The sequence below is a fragment of the Carcharhinus amblyrhynchos genome, chromosome 33 (genome assembly GCF_965287045.1).
Source record: "Carcharhinus amblyrhynchos chromosome 33, sCarAmb.v2.hapA, whole genome shotgun sequence".
In the NCBI taxonomy this organism is placed as follows: domain Eukaryota; kingdom Metazoa; phylum Chordata; class Chondrichthyes; order Carcharhiniformes; family Carcharhinidae; genus Carcharhinus; species Carcharhinus amblyrhynchos.
In genome coordinates, this window is record NC_137356.1 from 12,567,244 (window position 1) to 12,593,554 (window position 26,311).

At 48.9% G+C, this 26,311-nt stretch overlaps 1 protein-coding gene across 1 annotated transcript in view; it reads left to right on the forward strand.

Annotated features, from left to right (window-relative positions):
* Window positions 1-3,031: 3,031 nt before the first annotated feature.
* Window positions 3,032-26,311, forward strand: part of LOC145360894 (uncharacterized) — a 121,026-nt gene continuing 97,746 nt past the window's right edge. The window contains exons 1-4 of the mRNA XM_080216396.1: window positions 3,032-3,048; window positions 3,783-3,858; window positions 15,938-17,182; window positions 25,294-25,381. Coding sequence (XP_080072522.1) covers window positions 16,006-17,182; window positions 25,294-25,381 — 1,265 coding nt within the window. The 5' untranslated portion in view covers window positions 3,032-3,048; window positions 3,783-3,858; window positions 15,938-16,005. The remainder of the gene's footprint in view (window positions 3,049-3,782; window positions 3,859-15,937; window positions 17,183-25,293; window positions 25,382-26,311) is intronic.

Here is a 26,311-nt window from a genome sequence, read left to right on the forward strand (position 1 = left end):
GGACCCCCCACCCCACCTTCCGTGCCCCCCACCCATACCCTACCATCACTCCATCTCCACACTCTTCTCTCCCTCTCTGCTCCCCTTGTGCCCCCCACTCTCTGCTCCTGCTCCCCCCTCCCCAACTCTCCCCCCTCCCGCTCCCCCCAACTCTCCCCCCTCCCCCCTACTCTCCCTCCCCCCTACTCTCCCTCCTCCACCCCCCCTCCCCCTATTCTCTCTACCCCTCCCCACCACTCTACCCCCACTCTCCACCCCCCACTCTCCCCCCTCCACCACACCCCCCACTCTCCCCCCTCCACCACACCCCCCACTCTCTCCCCTCCACCACACCCCCACTCTCCCCCCTCCACCCCATTCTCCTCGCCCCCCTCCTCACCCCTCCCACACCACTCTCCCTCCCACTCTCCCCCCTCGCTCTCCCCCTCCCCACCACTCTCCCCCTCCCCCCAACCACTCTCCCCCTCTCCCCCACCACTCTCCCCCTCCCCCACCACTCTCCCCCTCCCCCCACCACTCTCCCCCTCCCCCCACCCACTCTCCCCCCACCACACCCCCCTCCCCCCCACCCACTCTCCCCCCACCACACCCCCCTCCCCCCCCACCACACCCCCCCTCCACTCTCCCCTCCCCCCCCACTCCCCCCAACCACTCTCCCACTCCCCCCCACCACTCTCCCCCTCCCCCCACCACTCTCCCCCTACTCTCCCCAAACCCCCCCACCTCCCCTACCCCCTCTCCCCTCGCCCATTCACCCCCCCACTCTACCCCCACCCCACTCCCCCCTCCCTACCCCCCACCCTATCCCACACCCCACTCACCCCCCACACTACCCCACCCCACTCACCCCCCACCCTACCCCCACCCCACTCCCTCCCACCCTACCCCCACCCCACTCCCTCCCACCCTACCCCCACCCCACTCCCTCCCACCCTATCCCCCACCCCACTCCCACTCCCCCCAACCCTACCCCCACCCTACTCCCCTCCCACCCTACCCCCCACTACCCCCCCACCCCACTTCCCCCCCACTCTACCCCCAACCCACTTCCCCCCCACTCTACCCCCACCCCACTTCCCCCCCACTCTACCCCCACCCCACTTCCCCTCCACTCTACCCCCACCCCACTTCCCCCCCACCCCACTCTACCCCCACCCCACTTCCCCCCACCCCACTCTACCCCCACCCCACTCTACCCCCACCCCACTCCCCCCCCACACTCTACCCCCACCCCACTCTTCCCCCTCACTCTACCCCCGCCCCACTCTACCCCCACCCCCCACCCCCCTCTACCCCCCGCCCCCTCTACCCCCGCCCCCTCTACCCCCGCCCCCCCACCCCACTCTACCCCCGCCCCCCACCCCACTCTACCCCCTGCCCCCTCTACCCCCGCCCCCCCACCCCACTCTACCCCCACCCCACTCTACCCCCACCCCCCCACCCCACTCTACCCCCCAACCCACTCTACCCTCACCCCCCCACCCCACCCCCCACCCCACTCTACCCCCCACCCCACCCCCACCCCACTCTACCCCACTACCCCCACCCCCCTCACTCTACCCCCACCCCCCCACCCCACTCTACCCCCGCCCCCCCACCCCACTCTACCCCCACCCCCCCAGCCCCCTCTACCCCCCGCCCCCCACCCCACTCTACCCCCACCCCACTACCCCACTCTACCCCCACCCCACTCTACCCCCACCCCCCACTCTACCCCCCACCCCACTCTACCCCCACCCCCCCCACCCCACTCTACCCCCACCCCACTCTACCCCCACCCCACCCCCACCACCCCACTCCCACCCCCCCACCCCACTCTACCCCCCACCCCACCCTACTCCACCCCCCACCCCACCCTACTCCCACCCCCCCACCCCACTCTACTCCCACCCCCCCACCCCACTCTAACCCCCACCCCCCCACTCTACCCCCACCCCCCCACCCCCACTCTACCCCCACCCCCCCACCCCCATTCTACCCCCACCCCCATTCTACCCCCACCCCCCCACTCTACCCCCACCCCCCCCACTCCACCCCCCCCCACTCTACCCCCACCCCACTCCCCCCCACTCTACCCCCACCCCACCACCCCCATTCTACCCCCACCCCCCCACTCCACCACCCCCATTCTACCCCCACCCCCCCACTCCACTCTACCCCCAACCCACTCTACCCCCACTCTACCCCCAACCCACTCTACCCCCACCCCACTCCCCCCCATTTCTACCCCTCCCACTCCTCCCCCCCTCCACTCACTCAACCCCCCTTTCTGTCCCCCCCCCCCTCTCTGTCCCCCCCCTCCCCCTGTTTCCCCTCCCCCTGTTTCCCACCCCCCCTGTCCCCGCAGGAATCTCCGCTGAATCGCGGTGCCGCGCGGGTGGGCTGAGTGGCAGGAGCGCCGGGCCAATGGGCGGCCAGCTTTAGGCTCGGCTGGCCAATGGGGAGGAGGCGGGTCGGGGGGGGCGGTGATGCCGGCGGGGGAGGCGGGATGTCCGCCGGAGCGCCGCAAGTCGGGGGGCGGGATGTCCGCCCGGCGGGGAGGGAGGGAGAAAGAGTGGGGTGAAACTGAATGAGGCTGGCATTTCCCTAGAAGCAATGGATGCCAGTGTGGCTGGGTTTGCAATGGTGCAGGGGCTGAGATTGCAGAAGGCAGCACTGGGCAGGAAGCACTGAGCACAGGAGGAGGAGGGGGAGAGAAAGGAGGGGGGTAAAAAAAAACCAACAAGAAAAACCCCCACCCTGATCAAAAACCCTTGTCTGCATCAAACCCCTCTTTTTTTTGCAAAAAAAATCAAGATGTAAATGCTTAAAAGTGCTTCTTTTCCTCTTTCCTCCATTGAGCTAGTACTTGCATCCCTGTCTGAACTTCAGGTGCATTGCAAATTGCAATGCTGGAGGGATTGACAGGGGGCTGCATGTTATAAATTGCTGCCCACAAGTGTTGCCAGCTCTTTGGCACTCGAGGGGAGGGGGAGGGCTGACTGCCGCTGCCAAAAGTGGTCCTGTCCAAGGAGGGAAGGCTTCCCCCCTCCCCTCCCAACCCAACCCGTGAGTGGTGTTATTGTGCTTTCCAAGGGCACGGTGCCTTATTGTGATCTGTGTGGCTGTGGGAAGGGAGAGAGAGAGAGAGGATGGGCTCGAAGCACAACGAGTGAATGAGGCTGTGGTGTACTTTGCCGTCGCATTGTCTGTGTCTCCCTTCCCTTTGCGACCCCTTGAAGTTCAGTCACAGAATGATCCTTCCCACAATACCACGAAGGAGTGTTTTTATTTTAATGTGTGTGTTTTTAAAAAAAAAGTCCAGGTGACCCACCTGGACAGTAAGGGATATTGTTAAGCCTCTTGCTACATTGTCATTCAGAGCTGTTGTTAAGAAATCGACCATTTCCAACATGAATGAGACAGTGAGGGGTATTGTCTCCCTGTTGAAACACTGCTGTTTCAGATATATACATGTTGTTGAATAGGATGGGGTTATTTTTCACTCGCTGAGTCTATATTGGGCTCATATTTTAGGTCAGTGGTGCCATCAGTCTTGACAGCCCTGGGCAAGGGGTGGGGTGTGGTGGGGAAGGAAAGGAGGTGGGGGGGAGTGCCCCTTGTTGGGGGGGGGGTAGCGGGGAGCATGTAAGGTGCTGGGTGATTTTGGGTTGGATTGTGCATTTGCCAGCTGTTACCCGGAAGTAGGGAAGGTTTTAAATGCGTTACAGAGGATGAAGATGTTTTCTCATATGTTGCCTGGTATGGAATGCGTGTGACGGTGATGTTTCTGTATGTTATAGCGGCAGATCTCTCACGGCGCTGTTCCTGACCAGCCGGATGATGCACCACTCTTTAAAGGCTGAGCTATTCGACAAGGTACAGTAATAGAAAAATGCATGAATTTCAGTGTGAAGCCAGGCGGGTAATTGGCGGTGTACAGACCGCGCTCAGCCAGCGAGTGTTTTGCAAAAATCCGAAACAGGACGTTCCTGTCCAATGCAATTCCACAATGGAGCAGCACTTGTTGAACAATCCTGAGTGTGCTAATAGCTACACTTACAATTAGCTGAAGATAATTAATCAAGCTTATAATTTGGCTCATTTACACTTGCTGGAAGCAATGTACATTTACACCCATTCTCGGCAAACAAAAGGATTATTTTTAATTCATTCAAGTGGCACTGGTAAGCCAGCATTCATTGCCTTTCCCTTGAACTGAGTTCAAGCTTGCTAGCCCATTTTCAGAGGCATTTAAGAATGGCATGATGGTTAGCACTGCTGCCTCACAATGCCAGGGCCACGGGTTCGATTCCCAACTAGGGACACTGTCTGTACAGAGTCTGAATGTCCTCCCCATGTCTGCGTGGGTTTCCTCCGAGTGCTCCGGTTTTCTCCCATAGTCTGAAAGACGTGCTGGTTAGGTGCATTAGCCGTGCCAAATTCTCCCTCTGTGTACCCGAATAGGCGCCAGAGTATGGCAACTAGGGGATTTTCACAGTAACTTCATTGCAGTGTTAATGTAAGCCTACTAATAAATAAACATTGCTGTAGTCTGGAGTTATATATAGGCTAGATGACGGATTTCCTTCCCTAAAGGACATGAGTGAACGAGATAGGTTTTCATGACACTTGACAATGGTTTCATAGTTATCATTAGACTTTTAATTCCAGAACTTTATTGAATTCAAATTTCACCATCTGCTGTGGTGGGATTTGAATCCAGGTCCCCAGAGCATTACCCAGGGTCTCTGGATTATTAGTCCAATGATACCACAACACCACCACTTCCCCTAATCAACCTTGTGCCTTTTTTGCATTAACTGGGGACCATTTTACCCCGTAGCTAATCAGAGCCGACTTGCCAACCAGTCAATACCCTTTTCTCCTGCAGTATAAATTATTGTGAGCGTTTGAAATTTGGTATTCTTACATCTGTCCTGATGAATGCTAGGTGAAAAGCTTTGGCAACATGTCCCTCTTTTCAACAATAACAGAATACATTAATTATCTTCTGAAGTGGAGTCCTGACTACCAAGCCACAAGAGTGGCCCGTGGTTAGCACTGCTGCCTCACAGCGCCAGGTACACGGGTTCATTTCTGTCCTTGGGCCACTGTCTGTGTGGAGTCCCTGTGTCTGCATGGGTTTCCTCCCACAGTCCAAAGGTGTGCAGGTTAGGTGGATTGGCCACGCTAAATTGCCCCTTAGTGTCCAAAGATGTGCAGGTTAGGTGGATTAGCCATGCCAAATTGCACCTTAGTGTCCAAAGATGTGCAGGTTAGGTGGATTAGCCATGCTAAATTGCCCCATTGTGTCAGTGGGATTAGCAGGGTAAATGCATGGGGTTATGGGGAGAGGGCCTGGGTGGGATTGTTTTCAGCACAGGTTTATTGGGCAGAATGTTCTCCTTCTGAACTGTAAAAAAAAGAAGTAAAAGAAAAATGTTTTCAAGTTTGCAGAGAGCCTGGCAGAGTCTGTTTTGTTTGGATTGAGGAACATTGTGAATTTGAAAATAATTTTTTGAATTATTTAATTTATTTGGGAAAAAAAAGGATTGTTTAACATCTGTGTTAAGTTATGATCTCCCGAGTACAATAAATTCAAACTGGAGTCAGTGTTTTACGTTTTAACATATTTTGTTCGGCTGATGGTAAATGCTGTTCTATTTATTGGATGGTTGTATCACAATGTATTCTGGTAATGAGGCGCAAATATCCTTCTGTAAGACCACAGGAGCTTAGTTAGTGTTCAATGCACAACAGTTGAGGTCACTTAGAGTTTAATTGCTCCTCAGTGGGAGAGGCGAGCAGAGGTGCAACGGGAACGTAGCTAGATCGGGTGACTGGGCGAAAACCTGGCAAATGGAGTTTAATGTGAGGCAGTGTGTGAGGTTGTGCACTTTGGAAGGAGGAATTAAGAGGCAGATTAACATCTCAATGTAGAGAGACTGTAGGTCGAGTGAAATAGGCATTCTAGTGCATGAATCACAAAAATTAGCAGGCAGCTCCAACTAGTACTTAAGAAGGCAAATGGTATTTTGGCCTTTATTGCAAAGGGGTTGGAGTTTAAAATTAGGGATATTTTGTTGCAATTGTTCAGGGTGTTGGTGAGACCTCCCCTGGAATACTGTGCAACAGTTTTGGTTTTGATATATCTGAAAAAAATGATGTAGTAACCCTGGAGGTAGTACAAAGGAGATTCACCAGGATCATCCTTGGTTGTTTTAGCAAGGGAGACAAAATAGTCCGTATTCCTTAGAGATTAGAAGAATGAGGGGCGACCTTATTCAAACATATAAGAGGGGGCTTGGCAGCATAGATGGTGAGATGTTTCCGCAAGCAGGAGAGCTTCAAACAAGGAGACATAGCCACAAGATAAAGGGCTGATCATTTAAAACTGAGGTGCGGAGAAATTTCTTTTCGCAGAGAGGCTCTGGAATTCTCTGCCCCCAAAGCGTGGTGGAGGCTGAAATAGTTTCAGTAAAGAGGGTGTCAGAGTGGAATTAAGAAATAAATCAGGAGGGCCAAAAGAGGACACGAGATTCCTTTGGCAGATAAGGCAAAGGGGAATCCAAAGGGCTTATAGGGCAAAGGAGTAACTAGGGAGAGAGTAGGGCCTCGTAAGGATCAACAAGGTCATCTATGTGTGGAGCCACAAGAGGTGGGTGAGATCTTAAATGAATATTTCTCATCAGTACTTACTGTTGAGAAAGGCATGGATGTTGGGGAACTTGGAAAATAAATAGGGATGTCTTGAGTATACGTATTACAGAGAAGAAGGTGCTGGAAGTCTTAAGATGCATCGATGTAGATAAATCCCTGGGACTTGAAGTGAATCCCAGTTATGGGAAGCTAGGGAGGAAATTACAGGTCCCCAGCAGAAATATTTGTCTCATCATCAGCCACAGGTGAGGTGCCTGAAGACTGGAGGGTAGCAAATGTTGTGCTTTTGTTTAAGAACGGCTGCAGGGAAAATGCCTGGGAACTACAGGCCGGTGCACCTAATGCCTGTAAGTTGTTGGAAGGTATTTTGAGGGACAGGATCTACAGGTATTTAGAGAAGCAAGGACTAATTAGGGACGGTCAGCACGGCTTTGTGAGTGGAAAATCATGTCTCATGAATTTGAGATTTTTGAAGGAGTGACCAAGAGGGTAGATGAGGGCAGTGCAGCTGACGTTGTCTACATAGACTTTAGCAAGGCCCTTGTCAAGGAACTGCATGGTAGGTTGTTGCAAAAGATTAAATCTCACAGGATCCAGGGGGAGATAGCCAATTGGATACAAAATTGGCTTGATGACAGAGAGGTTGTGGAGGGTTGTTTTTCAAACTGGAGGTCTGTGACCAGCGGTGTGCCTCAGGGATCAGTGCTGGGTCACTGTTATTTGTCATTTATGTTAATGATTTGGATGAGAATTTAGGAGGCACAGTTAGTAAGTTTGCAGATGACACCAAGATTAATGGCATAGTAGACAGTGAAGAAAGTTATCTCGGATTGCAACAGGATCTTGATCAATTCGGCCAGTGTGCTGAAGAATGGCAGTGGAGTTTAATTTAGATAAATGTGAGGTGATGCATTTTGGTAGATAGAACCAGGGCAGGACTTACTCAGTTAATGGTAGCATGTTGGAATGAGTTGTAGAACAAAGAGATCTAGGGTCACAAGTTTATAGCTCCTTGAAAGTGGAGTCATCGGTTGACAGGGTGATGAAGAAGGCATTCAGCATGCTTTGTTTCATTGGCCAGAACGTTGAATACAGGAGTTAGGACGTCTTATTGAAATTGTACAAGACATTGGTAAGGCCACACTTGGAATACTGTGTACAGTTCTGGTCGCCCTATTATAGAAACGATATTATTAAACTAGAAAGAGTGCAGAAAAGATTTACTAGGATGCTACCAGGACTTGATGATTTGAGTTATAAGAAGAGGTTGGATAGAATGGGACTTTTTTTCCCTGGAGCATAGGAGACGAAGAGATAATTTACAGAGGTCTATAAAATAATGAAGGACATAGATCAGCTAGATAGTTAATATCTTTTCCAAAGATAGGGGAGTCTAAAATTAAACGGCATAGGTTTAAGGTGAGAGGAGAGAGATACAAAAGGATCCAGAGAGGCAATTTCTTCACACAGAGGGTGGTGAGTGTCTGGAACAAGCTGCTAGAGGTAGTAGTATTGGCGGGTACAATTTTGTCTTTTAAAAAGCACTATAAGATGATGAATGGGATGGATAGGATAGAGGTGGAGAGACTCTTCCCGCTCAGAAAGGACAGTAGGACTAGGGGGCACAGCCTCAAGATAAAGGGGGGGGCGGTTTAGAACGGAGTTGAGGAGGAACTTCTTTGCTCAAAGGGTGGTGAATCTCTGGAATTCTCTGCCCGTTGAAGTGGTGGAGGCTGCCTCGCTAAATATATTTAAGACGCGGGTTGATGGGTTTTTGATAAGAGAGGGGATTAAGGGTTATGGGGAGAGGGCAGGAATGTGGAACTGAGCCACGACAGATCAGCCATGATCTTATTGAATGGCGGAGCAGGCTCGAAGGGCTAGATGGCCTACTCCTGCTCCTATTTCTTATGTTTACATGGGTAAGATGGATATAGAGGGATATGGGCAATATAGAGGGATATGTGGGCAATTGGGACTAAATTTGTGATAAAAACTGGGCGGCATGAACAAGTTGGGCCAAAGGGCCTGTTTCCATGGTGTAAAACAAAAGAAATAAAGAAAAAAAATGTTTAAAGTGGAGGTGGCTAAATATTTGATAGATCGAGGAAGAGAGGGTGATGGGGAAATGACACAGAAGAGGAGTTGAGGCTGGCATAGATCAGCCATGATTGTTTTGAATGGCAGGGCAGGCTGGAAAGCTCTGGTGGTCTACTTCTTGTGATTGGTTGGTGGCTGCAAATTTCGGCTACAGAGGGGAATGCAGAAACTCCTACCCTTCATGCGCTTTTTTGAGTCCTGATATCAGTGAAGGTCCTCTCTTTTGTATCAAGGGCTATTTTGTATTATGGCAACAGAATTGTGACATGGGGAATCTATATATCTCTCTACTAACAAGAGTAGGCCATTCAGCCCGTTGAGCTGGCTCTGCCATTCAACATGGCTGATCGGAGCCTGGTGAACACTCCCTCAAAGACAATAATCTCCTTTCTGAGGTGAGGGGACTAAAACTGCACACAGTACTCTAGGTGCAGTCTAACCAGCTTCTGTACAATTGAAGCAAGACCTCACTACTCCTGTACACATATCCTCTTGTGATAAAGCTAACATTCCATTTGCCTTCCTAATAGTTTTACTTTGTATCTAACCCCGTGCTGTACCTGTCCTGGGAGTGTTTGATGGGGACAGTTAGAGAGAGTTTTACTCTGTATCTAACCCCGTGCTGTACCTGTCCTGGGAGTGTTTGATGGGGAACAGTGTAGAGGGAGCTTTACTCTATATCTAACCCTGTGCTGTATCTGTCCTGGGAATGTTTGATGGGGACAGTGTAGAGGAGGCTTTACTCTGTAACTAACCCTGTGCTGTACCTGTCCTGGGAATGTTTGATGGGGACAGTGTAGAGGAGGCTTTACTCTGTAACTAACCCTGTGCTGTACCTGTCCTGGAAGTGTTTGATGGGGACAGTGTAGAGAAAGCTTTACTCTATAAGTAACTTCGTGCTGTACCTGCCCTGGGAACGTTTGATGGAGTAAACACAGTAAGAAGTGTTTAAGTCCAACCGATTTATTTGATAGTAAACTCACAATTTCTTACTGTGTTTACCCCAGTCCAATGCTGGCATCTCCACACAATGTTTCATGGGGACAGTGTTGAGGGAGCTTTACTCTGTATTTAACCCCATGCTGCACCTGCATGCTAGCCTTCAGTGACTTGTGGACAAAGACACCCAGATCTCTTTGTACATCAATTCTCTTAATTATTTAGGAAATGCACATCTGTGGACTGCCTAAGAATTTTCACATTATATTCCATCTTGCCCACTTATTATGTCTGTCCAAATCCTCCTGTGGTCACTTTACATCTTCTTCACAACGCACATTCCTGCCTAGCTTTGTATCATCCACAAACTTGGAAGCCTTACATCTGGTCCCCACAGAGAAATCAATATAGTCCCTCATGACGCATTATATAGCTCAAAGTATGTAGATAAAGGGCATTTGCAACAACTCATTTCTATATAGTGCCTTTAATGTAACATGAGGCTCTTCACAAGAGCCTTATGAATCACTCACTTTTCATCTTGTCAACTGAGTTAACCACACTCCTCCTCCCACCTCCCCCCATCCAAAAATTGCATCGTCACGTTGGCACAGTGGTTAGCACAGCTGCCTCACAGCGCCAGGGAACCGGGTTCGATTTCCAGTGTGGGTCTCTGCATGTTCTCCCCGTATCTGCGTGGGTTTCCTCCGGGAGTTCCAGTTTCAAAGAACAGCACAGGAAACAGGCACTTCGACCCTACAAGCCTGCGCCGCCCATTTTAACACTCAGTGAGTGCCTTATTCAAGTCTTTTGTCAATTGTCGATGTTTTTGTCTACCTCTACTGAAACTCCACAATAAAGGGGGTCCAAATTTAGGGAATTATATGTATGCCAGATTAAGGGAGATCCAATTCAGGGACAATGTATTGATACTAATCAACCTAAAAAGCACGTTTTTGGGATGTGGGAGGAAACCGGAGCACCCGGAGAAAATCCACGCAAGCATGGAGAGAATGTGCAAACTCCCAGACGTCGACTCAAGCTGGAGATCTGACCTGGTTTCCTCCCACAATCCGAAAGATGTGCCGTGATAAATTCTCCCTCAGTGTACCTGAACAGGCACTGGAGTGTGGCAACTAGGGGATTTTCACAATAACTTCATTGCAGTGTTAATGTAAGCCTACTTGTGACTAATAAATTGACTTTAACTTTGACACTATGACAATATTTCCATGACCAATCAACTTAACCGGCACATCTTTGGATGTAACTGTACTGATAAGAGTGCAGAGATCCTACCACAGGCCAAGTGTGCCCTACAGACCCTCTTGCAATTTATGGTCTTGCTTGAAATTGTACTGCAGTATCCAGTGTGGAACCAGCCCACACAGAGCTGGAATACCCCAGGCCCTGTGCTGTATGTAATGTGATGTATGGCTGTTAATCCGGCTTAGATATGGGCAGACCTGTCAGCGGAGATGGAGGGAATGTTGGGAGAGTCTGTTGGCTGTGATTTATATGTAAGGTGACCCAAGTCAGGAGTGAGTTATGGTCAGTGCGAAGTTTGGCATGTAAATCATGTCCCACAGGTTTTCGTACTGTGGTCTATTTACAGTAGGTGTTAAAGGTTAATTAGACAAAGGCGTAAAAATGTCGGGTTTAATGATGCATGATGCTCCTTTGTGGGTTGGCTCTCGTGGAGCTCGGAGCAGGGAAGTGCTAATTAACTTATAAAAATACAGTAAGGGTTTTGACATTTTTTTTGAACCAGCTCCTTCCCTTCACTCCAGGTGCTTCATGTAGAAATCCTTCAGTGTCTCCACGACTGTCCTTTCCTTGATCATGCAAATGCTTGCGTTTGTATGGCGCCTTTCGCAACCAATGAAGTAGCTTTGAAGGGTAGTTACTGTTGCACTATGGGAAACACGGCAGCCATTTTCGCCGCACGCGGCTCCCATCAGCAGCTGTGTGAGTGCGAGCAGTTTGCTCGTTTTTAGGTGTCGGTTGGCCAAGTCCAGAGGGCAAACACTCCACCTTGCATTTCTTCACAATATTGAGTGCCCTGAGATCATTTAAGGCCTCCCTCCCCCCACAAGGAGGGTAAACTGAGCCTTCATTTGGGTGGGTCCTTGTGAAAGGACCCACCCATCAATGGTGCCATTGGGAGCATTGGGTTAGACTGCATGCTCCAGTCCCTGAAGTAGGGCTTGAACCCAACATCTCTAAGCACCAGGGAACATAGTTTCAATTTCGGCCTCAGGTGATCGTCTGAGTGGAGTTGGCATGTTCTCCGTGTGCGTGGGTTTCCCCTGGATGCTCTGGTTTCCTCCCACAGTCCAAAGATGTGCAGGTAAAGTGGATTGGCCGTGCTAAAATTGCCCCTTAGTGTCCTAAGATTAATAGGTTAGGTAGATTGGCCATATTAATTTGTCCCTTAGTGTCCAAAGATGTGCAGGTTAGGGGGATTGGACATGCAAAACTGCCCCTTAGTGTCCAAAGATGTGCAGGTTAGGGGGATTGGACATGCTAAATTGCCCCTTAGTGTCCAAAGATTTATAGGTTAGATGGATTAGCCACAGTAAAAGCGCAGAGTTACAGGAGTGGAGGCGGGGGTGCATTACTGCCTTTAAGTCTATCTTGCAAAGAGTCAGCACAGACTCGATAGACCAAATGGCTTTGGGGACCACCTAGGTTTGAATCCCACCATGACCGATGGTGAAATCTGAACTTGATTAATATGTGAAATTAAGAATCTACTGCTGACCATAAAACCAATTTCCGATTTACGTGATTAAATCCTCCTAGTATTTTCAACATCTCGATTAGATCCCCACCCCCCACCCCCCAACCTTTTCTGCATATTTCCAGCCTCCACAGAAGTCTGTCGGACCTGGCATCATTCAGACCATGTGTCCAATGACTGCCTCGTTCATCATGCACTTGCGAAAAACTAGCACCAGGTTTTAAAACCAGGCTACAAGAGTAGCAGAGGAAATGTGACAGATTCTTCAGGTATAGATCAAACAAACCTCCTCCTTCACCAGAAGTCAGAGGATACACTGTTTCCTTAGAACAGGAGGATGCGAAACACAAAGTATTTCTGTGTTGTTGTTGCCAAAGTGTAGATGTGCTTTTCTTTTAAGGTTACAGTGTTTACGTAGCTTCTTTTCTTTAAAAAAAATTAATAACTCGAAATGTTAACTTCTACCTCCTCTCCAAGAATGTTTGTGGAGTCATAGAGGTTTACAGCATGGAAACAGGCCCTTCAGCCCAACTTGTCCATGCTGCCCATTTTTTTTAAACCCCTAAACTAATCCCAATTGCCCGCATTTGGCCCATATCCCCCTATATCCATTGTACCTATATAACTGTCTAAATGCTTTTTAAAAGATAAAATTGTACCCGCTTCTCCTACTACCTCTGATCTGTTGGGCAGCTCCAGCACTTTTTATTTCTCAAGTTCAGATTTTTAGCAAATGCGATATTTTATTGAATGGTTAAGTTAGACAATGGTTGGGGGAGCTCCCAGAGGTTAGTTGAAGGAACTACTTTTTTAAAAATTCATTTGTTGAGACTTGGGTGTCGCTGGCTGGCCAGCATTTATTGCCCATCCCTGCTTGTCCTTGAGAAGGTGGTGGTGATGAGCTGTCTTCTTGACCGATCGATACAACTGAGGGGCTTGCTGGGCCATTTCAGAGGGCAGTTGAGAGTCAAACACAAAGAATCCCTACAGTGCAGAAGGAGGCCATTTGGCCCATCAAGTCTGCACCAACCACAATCCCACCCGGGTCCCGGAACCCCAATGTTTTTTCCCCTGCAAATCCCCCTGACACTAAGGGTCAATTTAGCATGGCCAACCAACCTAACCTGCACATGTTTGGAATGTGGGAGGAAACTGAAGCACCCGACGCAACCCACACAGATGCGGGGAGAATGTGCAAACTCCACACAGACGGTGACCCGAGGCCTGAATTGAACCCGGGTCCCTAGTGCTCTGAAGCAGCAGTGCTAACCACCGTGCCACCCTTGCTGTGGCTCCGCAGTCACAATGTAGGCCAAACTGGCAGATTTCTGTCCCTAAAGGACTTTGTTTATTTATTAGTGTCACAATTAACGCTGCAATGAAGTTACTGTGGAACTCCCCCAGTAAACCTGGTGGGTTTTTCCCGACAATCGACAAGGGTTTTGTGGTCGTCAGTAGATTCTTAATTCCAGATGTTTTTTGTTGAATTCAAATTCCATCATCTGCCGTGGCGGGATTTGAACCCGAGAACGTTAGTTGAGTGTCTGGATTTAGTCGAGCGATAAAAGCACTAGGCCGTCGCCTCCTCTAATTTTTATGAAGATTTGTGAAAGAGCGGAGGAGGTGATGAGGAATTTTTTATTTAGCTTTTGTTTTAAAGTGGGCGGGTGGTTAAGGTCAGAACTTGCTGACTTTAAGTGCAGGATTAGGGATCACAAAAATCTGTGATCATGTACCAACAGATTCAAGAACAGCTTCTTCCCTGCTGTTGCCTTAGACTTTTGAATGGATCTACCTCGCATTAAGTTGATCTTTCGCTACACTCTAGCTATGACTGTAACACTACATCCTGCACTCTCTCCTTTCCTTCTCCCCTATGTACTCTGTGAACGATATGCTTTGTCTAGGGGAATTGGGTATTCTCAGTGCTTGAAAATGAGGAAAAACAAATCCACAGAGCTTAGAGCAAGGAAGAGAAGGGAGTAGATGAAGTGGTTAAAAAGTCATATGGGATACTTTCCTTTATTAGCTGAGGCATAAGATGTATGAGCAAGGAGGTTATGATGGAACTGTATAAAATTGAGGAGGTGATGGCCTAGTCGTATTATCGCCAGACTATTAATCCAGAAACTGAGCTAATGTTCTGGGGACCCGGGTTCAAATCCCACCACGGCAGATGATGGAATTTCAATTCAATAAAAAAAAAATCTGGAATCAAGAATGTACCGATGACCATGAAACCGTTGTCAATTGTCAGAAAAACCCATCTGGTCCTTTAGGGAAGGAAATCTGCCGTCCTTACCCGGTCTAGCCTAAATGTGATTCCAGAGCCACAGCAATGTGGTTGACTCTCAACTGCCCTCTCAAATGGCCAAGCAAGCCACTTAGTTCAAAGGCAATTGGGGATAGGCAATAAATGCTGACCCAGCCATGAATGAATAAGGAATACAGTATAAATCGCCCTTTAGTCGACAGCTAGAGTACTGTGTGTGGTTCTGGTTGCCACATTATAGGATTAATTTGATTGAGCTAGAGGGGGTGTGGAGGAGATTCACCAGGGTGTGGTCTGGGCTGGAGAGTTTCAGCTATAGAAAGAGACTGGTTAGGCTGGCATTGGAGCAGAGAAAGCTGAGGGGGGGACCTGATCGAGGTTAGAAAATTATGAGGGACATAAATAGGGCAGATAGGAAGAAACTTTTCCCCTTAGTAGAGGGGTCAGTAACCAGGGAGCAGAGATTGAAGGTCAGGGAAGGAGATTTAGAGGGGATTTGAGGAAAAACCTTTGTACCCAGAAGGTGGTGGGAATCTGGAACTTGCTGCCTGAAAGGGTGGCAGAGGTGGGAACCCTCACAACATTTAAGAAGCTTTTAGGTGAAACGCCGTAGTGTACAAAGCTACAGACCAAGTGCTGGAAAATGGGATTAGAAGACGTAGACGGCATGGTGGCACAGTGGTTAGCACTGCTGCCTCACAGCTCCAGCATCCTGGGTTCAATTCCCGACTTGGGTCACTGTGTGTGGATTTGCACTTTCTCCCCGTTTCTGCGTGGATTTCTCCACTTTCCTCCCACAGTCCAAAGATGTGCGGGTTAGGTTGATTGGACATGCTAAATTAACCCTTAGTGTCCCAGGATGTGATAGGTTAGGGGGATTAGCCGTGTAACTCAGGGGAGATAGGACCTGGGTGGGATTGCTGTCAGTGCAGACTCAATGGGCTGAATGGCCTCCTCCTGCACTCGGGATTCTACGATTCTAGGTGCTTGATGGCTAGCGTAGACACATTGGGCCAAAGGGCCTCTGTGTGCTGTGAAACTTTAATGTCTGTATTTTGCATATCTTCATAAAGAGGCAACTTATTGTGGTACTTTTCTTTTGGAGAGAAGGGGAGTTTTGGGACATGCTGGGGGGCAGGGTGGTGGGAGGAGGTGGATAAAGAAGTGGGCTGGTAGAATCAAGTGAGAGGCTTGTTGGACCTGAAGAAAGTTCTTACAGTCTAAACGTTTTTGTCTTCCAGCCGCAAAAGGAACTGCGATCGTAAAGTGTAAACCACTTGGCAAGAGGCCACTGCTATCTCATAGTTCAATGGAGCAAAGTAGCAATCAGGAACTGATAGCTTGGGACGAGGAGATGCAGACCAACGTCAACAAGGGATTTTGCAGCCCAGATGAAGTTCTGAATCTGTCCGGTGATCAAGTGGACAATGCCGGGCTTTCGCCACACGCTTCAGGCGGGGAGGCCAGCTCCAGTTTTGGTGTCCATTACGTGAACATCTTGGAGGAGGGAGGTGGCAGGACGCGACCTGGGCTGGCCCTCAGCGCCGAGACCGCGATGGGTGCCAACCATCTGACGAGGCCAAAGGTGGAATATGAAAGCCAGTTTGCCCCCTCCCCACCCGGCGAGGAATTGGTCAGGCGGGGCCACGAGGGGGCGGTTAGCTCCGAAGAGGACCCAGCCGTCACCCAGCTCGGGCCTGTTCCTACGCACTCCGCCCTCGCTGAGGATCTGAGGACTTCCGCTGAGAACGCGGACAGCCATTTGAACGTGGGTTCTTTCTCCTCTTGCCTGCCGGAGAATATTTTAGACGGGATAAACCTGAATGTGTCAGAGGTGGGAGGCCAGACCTTGTTGGCACCTTATACCCAAAAAGAGCAGGACATTCACACGATAAACGCTGTCCAGAACGCTGCCGTGGGTCAGATACTGTATGGCTTTGATTTAACTTGTGAGTGCGATGGGGACCAATACACTTCGTTGGACCAGCTGACATACGAGTATGATGTGGCCTGCGGGGAGGAGGAAGTGCAGTACACGTCTTTAGACCCCGTGTCCTACAGCTTTGATGTATCGTGCGAGGCCGACGAAGATTTAAACGCTTCAGTAGATCCGATGTCGTACGAGTTCGAAGTCTCCTGTACGAGAGAGGACGACGAGATGGTATGTTTTAGTCAAGGCACCCTGGACGGCGGCAAAACCGTGGACGTTCTGACCCCGGGGGCCGAGAGCGGAAAGGCTCTCGATGACGCGCGCCGCTCTCTCCAGTCGTGGGCCGGTACGGAGCCAGTCGTGGGGCCCCTTGAGCATCAAAGCCGGGCAGGGGTGTGCTCCGCTGTGTCGCCCCTAAGGAGCGAAGGCAGCTGCAGGAGGGTGGACGGGCCTGAGATTTCTGTCGACGACGGGCCCGGAGACCAAACGCTGGCGATGAAAGAGGCTCACCGAACGGGAGCAGCTCAAACAAGTTTGGGGAAGGATTGTATTCCTGGTGAGTGAAAAGGCGGCGTTGCAGAATTTCACTTGTTGGCTGGGTGCACACACCCAGTACGCTGGCTGTGAGAGCAGGCATGTCTCAACATTTCCTGTAACCAACAATGAACACACTCGATGCTTTTAGCAGCAATCAGAAATGTCTTCATAGAATCATACGGTGCAGAAGGAGGCCATTCAGCCCATCAATTCTGCCCTGACCACAATCCCACGCAGGCCCTATTCCCGCAACCCTAAGCATCCATCCTGCTAATCCCTCTGACTCTAGAATCAATTTAGCACGGCCAATCAACCTAACCAGCATGTCTTTGGACTGTGGGAGGAAACCGGAGCGTTCGAAGGAAACCCACGCAGACACGGAGAATGTGCAGACAGTAACCCGAGGTCGGGATCGAACCTGGGTCCCTGGCGCTGTGAGGCAGCAGTGTTCACCACTGTGCCACCGTGTCGCCCAGTCCTTCTTTTCTGCTTGTTCATTCTTTCAACTACCCACAACCTCACTGCCCACCAAGGTATTAATGCCTTTTATTAGTGCACTGAAAGTACCTGACACCACCACCCCGCCTCTCCCCACGCAACTCCTCCCCCCACCCCCTCACACCATTACGCCTGTCTAACCATTTGAGTTGGCTGGTCTATTTGTCTGCAGGAGACATGAACAGCCCTGATTCTGTTCACCAATGCTGTCTAACCCAGGTCATGATGTGGATATGCCGGCGTTGGACTGGGGTAAACACAGTAAAAAGTCTGACAACACCAGGTTTAAGTCCAACCGATTTATTTGATAGTACAATCAAATGTACTATCAAGTGTACTATCAAATAAATCGGTTGGACTTAAACCTGGTGTTGTCAGACTTTTTACTGTGTCTAACCCAGGCACAGCCAGATGGCAGTCACAAATGAGAGCTGCGATCCTTTCCCTTTGTAATTCGGATATTGAAGATAGCCAGAACCCATCGAGCCCGCACCAACCACAATCGCACCCAAGCCCGAATCCTGTAACCCTGCCAATCCCACCTGACAATCCAAAGGCAATTTAGCATGCCCAATCCCCCTAACCTGTACATCTTTGGACTGTGGGAGGAAACCGGAGCACCCAGAGGAAGCCCACGCAGACACGGGGAGAATGTGCAGACTCTACACAGACAGTGACCCGAGGCTGGAATTGAACCCAGGTCCCTGGCGGTGTGAGGCAGCAGTGCTAACCATTGTGCCACCGTGTCGCCCCCATGGTGCATTTGGTGCCTGTGACCCAGCTATTTAAACTCATTGTGCTAATAAGGGAAACAGTGGTAAGGGTTCATTGCTCTATTTTGTGAAAGTGGTTGGTCCCCATCAATGACACAAAGAGGCCTGGACAGCCTGTTGACTAGGGAAGAGATTATATCCTATGAAAGATAAGTGGATCACCAGGTAACACTTCCCATGTGATCTCCTGGGCTACTTCGAACCATCAGGTCAAATTTTCCAATGCATCTTTTACCCCTGCGTTGGTCATGATTTCTTCCAGATCACCTAGCCACAAGGGGTTGTAGGAAATATTACCCACGTTCTATGATTCCCCATGGCGACTCTTGAAAGAAAGTACCCCACCCCGCGGCCTATTTCCATGCTGTAAACCTCTCTGACTATGACTTTTGGACATTAAGCGGCAATTTAGCATGGCCTGTCCCCTTAACCTGCACATCTTTGGACACTAAGGGGCAATTTACATATATAAAATAAAATAGAAGCAGAAGTAGGCCATTCGGCCCTTCGAGTCCTCTTTGCCAGTAAGATCATGGCCAATCTGATGGGATCTCCTGATTCCATATTTCCATCTACTTCCAATAGCCTTTGATTCCCTTTCCCCGGTAACAACAATCCCAGTGGAACAGTAATTACTTGCTGAGCACATTCAAACCCATTGACCACCTTTCACCAACTAGCACCCTGCTTTTGGTTCACAGGGAAAAATGGTCACTAGCTCGTGTATAAAATCATGAAGGGCATAGATAGGATGAAAGAAAGTAGTTTTTTCCCCCCAGGGAAGGAGAATTTAAAACTAGAGGGCATAGGTTTAAGGTGAAAGGAGAAAGATTTAAAAGGGATCTGAAGGCACAGAGGATGATGCGTCTATAGAATGAGCTGCCAGAGAAAGTAGTTGAGGCAGTTTTAATAGCGACATCTCAACAGCATTGGGATAAGTGCACAGATAGGAATATGGACCAAACACAGGAAACTGGAACTAGCTGGGAGGGCACTATGGTTGGCATGGACCAGTTGGGCTGAAAGGCCTGTTTCCATGCTGTATTACGCTATGACTAACTCTAGCCACATAACCAGCACATGGACGAAGTTCTGCGTCATTCTATAAAGTGAAAAGTTAAGTCAACATAAGGACAGCTTACTGACAATAACATTTACCAAAAGGGCAGCCCTGGAGGCTGCAGAGATGATGTCTCCTTTCAATAATTACATGGGAAGAAACTAGCTGCCTCCATCAATGTAAATACAGTCAAATGCTTTATCAACAAAAATAGTACACATGCACATAGATTTTAGGGTAGATTGCACAAAGAACGTATCACAGTCAAAGGGCTACTGAATCTTACCTCTTCTTCAGCCTTGTGTTTCTTGGCTACCATTCCTGTCTTGAGGGCTAGCTTTGCCCCACCTCGCCGCTTTCCCACCTGGGGTAAGGGACAGAAGACTGCAACCATTACACGAGCGCTTGGAGCTGCAATGTCAATGCTGCCCACTATGTAATAAAACAGGGATCCTGAAATTAGACCTCATTCCACAACAGAATGCACCTTTCCCCGTCAATGTCTCAATGCACTTTTAACGTTCAGTACACAAGCTGCTGCCAGCGGAGGGTGGCCATTCTTTACCCTCTCCTGTAAGGCAGGGACGACCATGTGGGTCGTACTATGAACCAACAGCTCTTTGTATCTTTTCAGCACCCAATTAGCCAGACATTTAACGTGAACATTTGCAAGTCCATCAATTGATACATACCAGCTTTCTTGTAACAAAAGCTAGGCTACAAATTGAGTTTATTGTTGAAATTTCAATAGTGATAAGAATTAAAACAGATTAAGTGGCATTACCTACATGCACATTGAATAAATTTATGTTGTAAATCAGGTTTTTAAATCATCTCTTTTTTTAAACAAGAATCTGAAATTAGAAACATAGAATTAAGCATAAACAGGGTTTAATTGCTTTAGTGCATGGCCAATCCATCTAACCTGCACATCTTTGGATACTAAGGGGCAATGTAGCATGGCCAATCCACCTAACCCGCACATCTTTGTTTGGATTGTGGGAAGAAACAGCAGCACCCAGAGGAAATCCAGGCAGATATGGGGAGAATGTTCGGGGGATTGTATAAGGAGACCTGTGACTTCTTGTTCTAGATTGCCCCATAAGAAGAAACATTTAGTCTACATTTATCTTATCAATCCCTTTCAGTATTTTATATACCTCAATCAGATCCCCTATCCTTCTAAACTCCAGTGAGTACAAGCCCAAACTGTTTAATCTCTCCTCCATACAGGCCATGCCCTGAGGCCAGAATGGAACTCTGGTCCCTGGCACTGAGGCAGCAGGGCTAGCCCACTGTGCAGTCCCTAACTTGCAATACGTCTCACTCTCTCACTCACACACACACACACACACACACACATGCACATTCTCACAGTCTTTCCATTTTAACCTTTGGTTTGGAGAATCTCTCGCTTCTCATCCAGTAGTTTTGGTCCTTGAGTCACCTTGCTCAGCTGCTGCATTCCATCTGATGTCCTCTGACATGGTTACCGTCGACAAGAATCTCCTCTCACTTAGATCACGGCAACCCTGATGCCACGGAATCCCCCAGAGATTCCCTTCTCCGATCCCCCTTAAACAGTCTGTCAACACTGAGACAGCAACACTAGGCATTGTTGATTCACAATCCCTTCCCTCCCTTGCCACTGCTGACTTCAGGATTCTGTCTTTTCCAGCAGTAACACAGCCTCCCATCTATTCTCAGAGCCCCGCTAGATCTTTACAAACACAAAGGGGTAATTTAGCATGGCTATTCCACCTAACCTGCACATCATACCGGCACAGTGGTTAGCACTGTTGCTTCACAGCGCCAGGGACTCAGGCTCGATTCCTGGCTTGGATCACAGTCTATGTGGAGTTTGCACATTCTCCCCATGTCTGCGTGGGTTTCCTCCAGGTGCTTCGGTTCCCTCCCACGTTCTCAAAGATGTGCTGGTTAGGTGCATTGACCCGAACAGGCACCAGAGTGTGGCAACTAGGGGAATTTTACAATAACTTCATTGCAATGTTAATGTAAGCCTTACTTGTGACACTAATAAATAAACAACTTTTTTTGGACTTGAAGGGGCAATTTAGCACGGCTAATCCTCCTAACCTACACATCTTTGGACATTAAGAGGCAATTTAGCATGGCCAATCCACCTAACTTGCACATCTTTAGACTGTGGGAGGAAACCGGAGCACCCGGAGGAAACCCACGCAGACATGGGGAGAATGTGCAAACTGCACACAAATGGTGATCCAAGCTGGGAAATTGAACCTAGGTTCCTGGCGCTTTGAGACAGCAGTGCTACCCTCTGTGCTACCCTTTGTTCTGGCGATATTGGCTGGCAGATAAGAATTGACCAGGGATGGTGGTGGGGGGGGAGAAGAACTTCCATTTGAAAGAATGCCATGGGATCTGTCACATCCATCTGAGAGAGAGAAAGAGAGAGGAGGTGTGGGAGGAAGGCTCTGGGCTCTGACATCCCACCTGTCACCTGGATTGAAACACCTCTGACACGGCAGCATTGCCGATTCCCCCACCCGCCCGCCGTACTGTGCTGGGACTGCCGGCCTGGATTACAAAGGATCAAAGACAGCACATCACACTTACAGCTCTGTTACTTTGACAGAATCCTACAGACCAGAGGCATCCTGCAGCTTGGTACCCTGAGGCACATTAAAACATAGTGAGACCATTAGTCAGCTCTCGAATGCCACGACCTTGGCATGTGGTGCGCATTATCTGTAAGTCCCTCGGTGACTTTAAGCAGCATGCATACCAGTGCTTAAATCTGAGCTGAAAGCGCTTGGAGAGGCTGTGTTGGGTAGCAGGAGGGAGTGGTGGGGGAGCGGCTTTATGCTTGGCATTTACCTGCCCATTAACAGGAGCCTCCGGTTAAAGGGAAGATGCTGTCTTGGATTGAGACCAAGTCCTGGTCCACTGTAGGAGGCAGTGTTTTATAAGCTGTATTAATTGAGCTGATCCGGACTGGACTTGCTGCACACAGTTACCTTTTTGATTCTTACATGGGATATGGGGTCACTGGCTGCGCTAGCCCACCCCTAATTGGGGTGGCACGGTGGTTAGCACTGCTGCCTCACAGCGCCAGGGACCCGGGATCAATTCCCGGCTCAGGTCACCGTCTGTGTGGAGTCTGCGCGTTCTCGCCACTTCTGTGTGGGTTCCTCCAGTTTCCTCCCACAAGTCTGTGCTAAATTCTCCCTCAGTGTACTCAAACAGGTGCCGGAGTGTGGCGACTAGGGGATTTTCACAGTAACTTTATTGCAGTGTTAATGTAAACTGACGTGTGACACTGATAAATAAACTAAAACTAATGCGTCTTGACAAATACATGAATAGGATGGGGATAGAGGGATATGGTCCCCAGAAGGGTAGGGGGTATTAATTTAGTTTTAGGCAGCATGGTCGATGCAGGCTTGGAGGGCCGAAGGGCCTGTTCCTGTGCTGTAATTTTCTTGGCTCTTTGTTCTTAATTTCCGTTGAATGGCATGGCTTGCTTGGCTATTTCAGAGGGCAATTGAGAGTTAACCACATTGCTGTGGCTCTGGAGTCAGTAGGCCAGACCAAGTAAGGATGGCAGATTTCCTTCCCTAAAGGACATTGGTGATCCAGATGGGTTTTTACAACAATCGACAATGGTTTCGTGGACACCAGTATATGCTTAATTTTAGATTTTTTTGAAAAATTGAATTCAAATTTCACCATGGCGGTGAGATTTCGAAACCAGGTCCCTAGAGCATTAGCTGAATTACTAGTGCAGCAGTGCCACCGCTGTGCCACTGGCTCCTGGCACAATGCAGCAGGAGTTAAGTGAGGAGAGTGCCCCTGTGGGACAAAGCAGCTTAGTTTTTTTCCTGAGCTGATGAGGCAGAGCAGCTGAGTTGTACAGTGCCTTCAGATATTGGCGTTCCCATCAGGAACACCGCGCTGAGGGATTTGAGAGCAGAAATGTTGTGAAAACAGCACTCAGCGCAGGCAAACAGTGAATATTTTACACTCCACTGTAAATAAATCTTCCTCACTTCTCCCGTTAACCAGCCCCAGGGAGGTACTACTTGTGGCGTTAGCATTGATATCCCCATGACTGGAGTTGGAAATGAACTGAAAGAGATACCCCTTCACAAAAGGTCCCTGAATTTCCTTTGCTGTCTGCCCAGGTCAGGTACGGTGTGTTTCTCTGGGATTAGAGTGTCACCAGAAACAAAGTAGGAGTGGTGGGGAGCACTTTCATTAATATAGCACCTAAGGACGTCAAAAAACAAAGAAAATTACAGCACAGGAACAGGCCCTTCACCCTCCAAGCCTGCACCAACCGTGCTGCGTGACTGAACTAAAGCTCCCTATTCTTCCAGGGACCATATCCCTCCATTTCCATCCTATTCGTGTATTTGTCAAGATGCTCCTTAAAAATCACTATCGTATCTGCTTCCGATACCTCCCCCGGCAGCAAGTTCCAGGAGCCACCCCCGCCCCATGTGAAAACCTTGCCTCGTACATCTCCTTTAAACCTTGCCCCTTGCACTTAAACATATACACCCGAGTAATTGACTCTTCCACCCTGGGAAAAAACTTCTGACTATCCACTCATAATCTTGTAGACTTCTATCAGGTCACCCCTCAACCTCTCCTCATAGCTAATGCCCTCCATACTAAGCAACATCCTGGTAAATCTTTTTCTGTACCCTCTCCAAAGCCTCCACATCCTTCTGGTAGTGCGGTGACCAGAATTGAACAGTATGTTCCAAGTGCGGCCTAACTAAGGTTCTATAAGGCTGTAACATGGCTTGCCAATTTTTAAACCCAATTCCCTGGCCAATGAAGGCAAGCATGCCGTATGCCTTCTTGACTGCATTCTCCACCTGCGTTGCCACTTTCAGTAACCTGTGTAGCTGTACATCCTGATCCCTCTGCCTATCAATACTCTTAAGGGTTCTGCCATTTGCTGTATATTTCCTATCTGCATTAGACCTTTCAAAAATGCATTACCTCACATTTGTCCAGATTAAACTCCACTTGCTATCTCTCCATCCAAGCCTATCTATATCCTGCTGGTATCCTCTGATGGTCCTCGTCGCTATCCGCAAATCCACCAACCTTTGCGTCATCTGCAAACTTCCTTTAGGCCTTCATTTTTCTTTAGGTAGTGCCATGGGAGCTGTGGTACTCACAGGAGAGAGCAAACAGGACTGCCTTTCTTTTATTCATTTGTGGGATGTGGGTGTCGCTGGCTGGCTAGCATTTATTGTCCATCCTTAGTCACCCTTGCACTGAGTGACTTGTTCGGCCATTTCAGAGGGCACTTGAGAGTCAACCACGTTGCTGTGGCTCTGGAGTCACATGTAGGCCAGATCGGGCAAGGACGGCAGATTTCCTTCCCCAAAGGACGTTAGTGAACCAAATGGGTTTTTCTGACAATCAACAATGTTTCCATGGTCATCATTAGATTCTCAATTTCAGATTTTTTTATTGAATTCAAATTCCACCATCTGCCATGGTGGGATTTGAACCCAGGCTGACTCTGGTCAAACCGTTGCCAACGGAGAATGCACCAGGGGAGCTATTGTACCCCACGATTTTAGAAAGGCAAGAATGCATGCACAAGTTCCTTTTGCCTTGACCAATCAGCTAAACAGAATCCTTTTCTCATCTAGTATAAATGATTGCTCCCTTTGAAATTTGGCATTCTTGTGTTTGTCTTAATGAGTGCCAGATGAAAAGCTTTGGCAGGATGTGTCTTTCTCTTTCTCTGTGCCACCAAGCGATTATTTGATGATGAATTTCTTCCAGCAGAAATGAAGCAATATCCAGACTACTGTGAACCAGCGCCTGTGTGCTACCATCAGTATCTCAGCACCTCAGAGGACAAGAAGCGTAGTCGGTAAGTGCTAATTAAGTTTGGCTTGGTGCCAATTTTATCATAATGAATCGCCCACTGTCAGCATCCTTGAGGTTACTATTGACCAGAAACTCAACTGGACTCACCACATTGGCTACAAGAGCAGGTCAGAGGCTGGTGAATACTGTGGCGAGTAACTCACCTCCTGACTCCCCAAAGCCTGTCCTCCACCTACAAGGCACAAGTCAGGAGTGTGATGGAACACTCACCATTTGCTTGGATGGGTGCAGCTCCAACAATACTGAAGAAGCTCAACAGCATCCAGGACAAAGTTCTCTTGATTGGCACCACATCTACATTCACTCCCTGCACTGCCGACACTCATAAGAACATAAGAACTAGGAGCAGGAGTAGACCATATGGCCTCTCGAGCCTGCTCTGCTATTCAATAAGATCATGGCTGATCTTTTCATGGACTCAGCTCTACTTACCACTCACCGTAACCCTTAATTCCTTTACTGTTCTAAAATTTGTCTGTCCTTGCCTTAACAATACTCAATGAGGTAGCCTCAACTGCTTCACTGGGCAGGGAATTCCACAGACTCTCAACTCTTTGAGTGAAGAAGTACCTCATCAACTCAGTCCTAAATCTGCTCCCCCTTATTTTGAGGCCATGTCCCCTAGTTCTAGTTTCACCCGCCAGCGGAAACAACTTCCCTGCTTCTATCTTATCTATTCCCTTCATAATCTTGTATGTTTTTATAAGATCTCCCCTCATTCTTCTGAATTCCAATGAGTATAGTCCCAGTGTCTATTCAATGTCTCCTCATAAGCCAACCCTCTTAACTCTGGAATCAACATAGTGAATCTCCTTTTCACCCCCTCCAGTGCCAGTATATCCTTTCTCAAGTATCAGCAGTGTACACTACCTCCAAGATGCACTGTAGTAATTCACCAAAGATCCTTAGCATC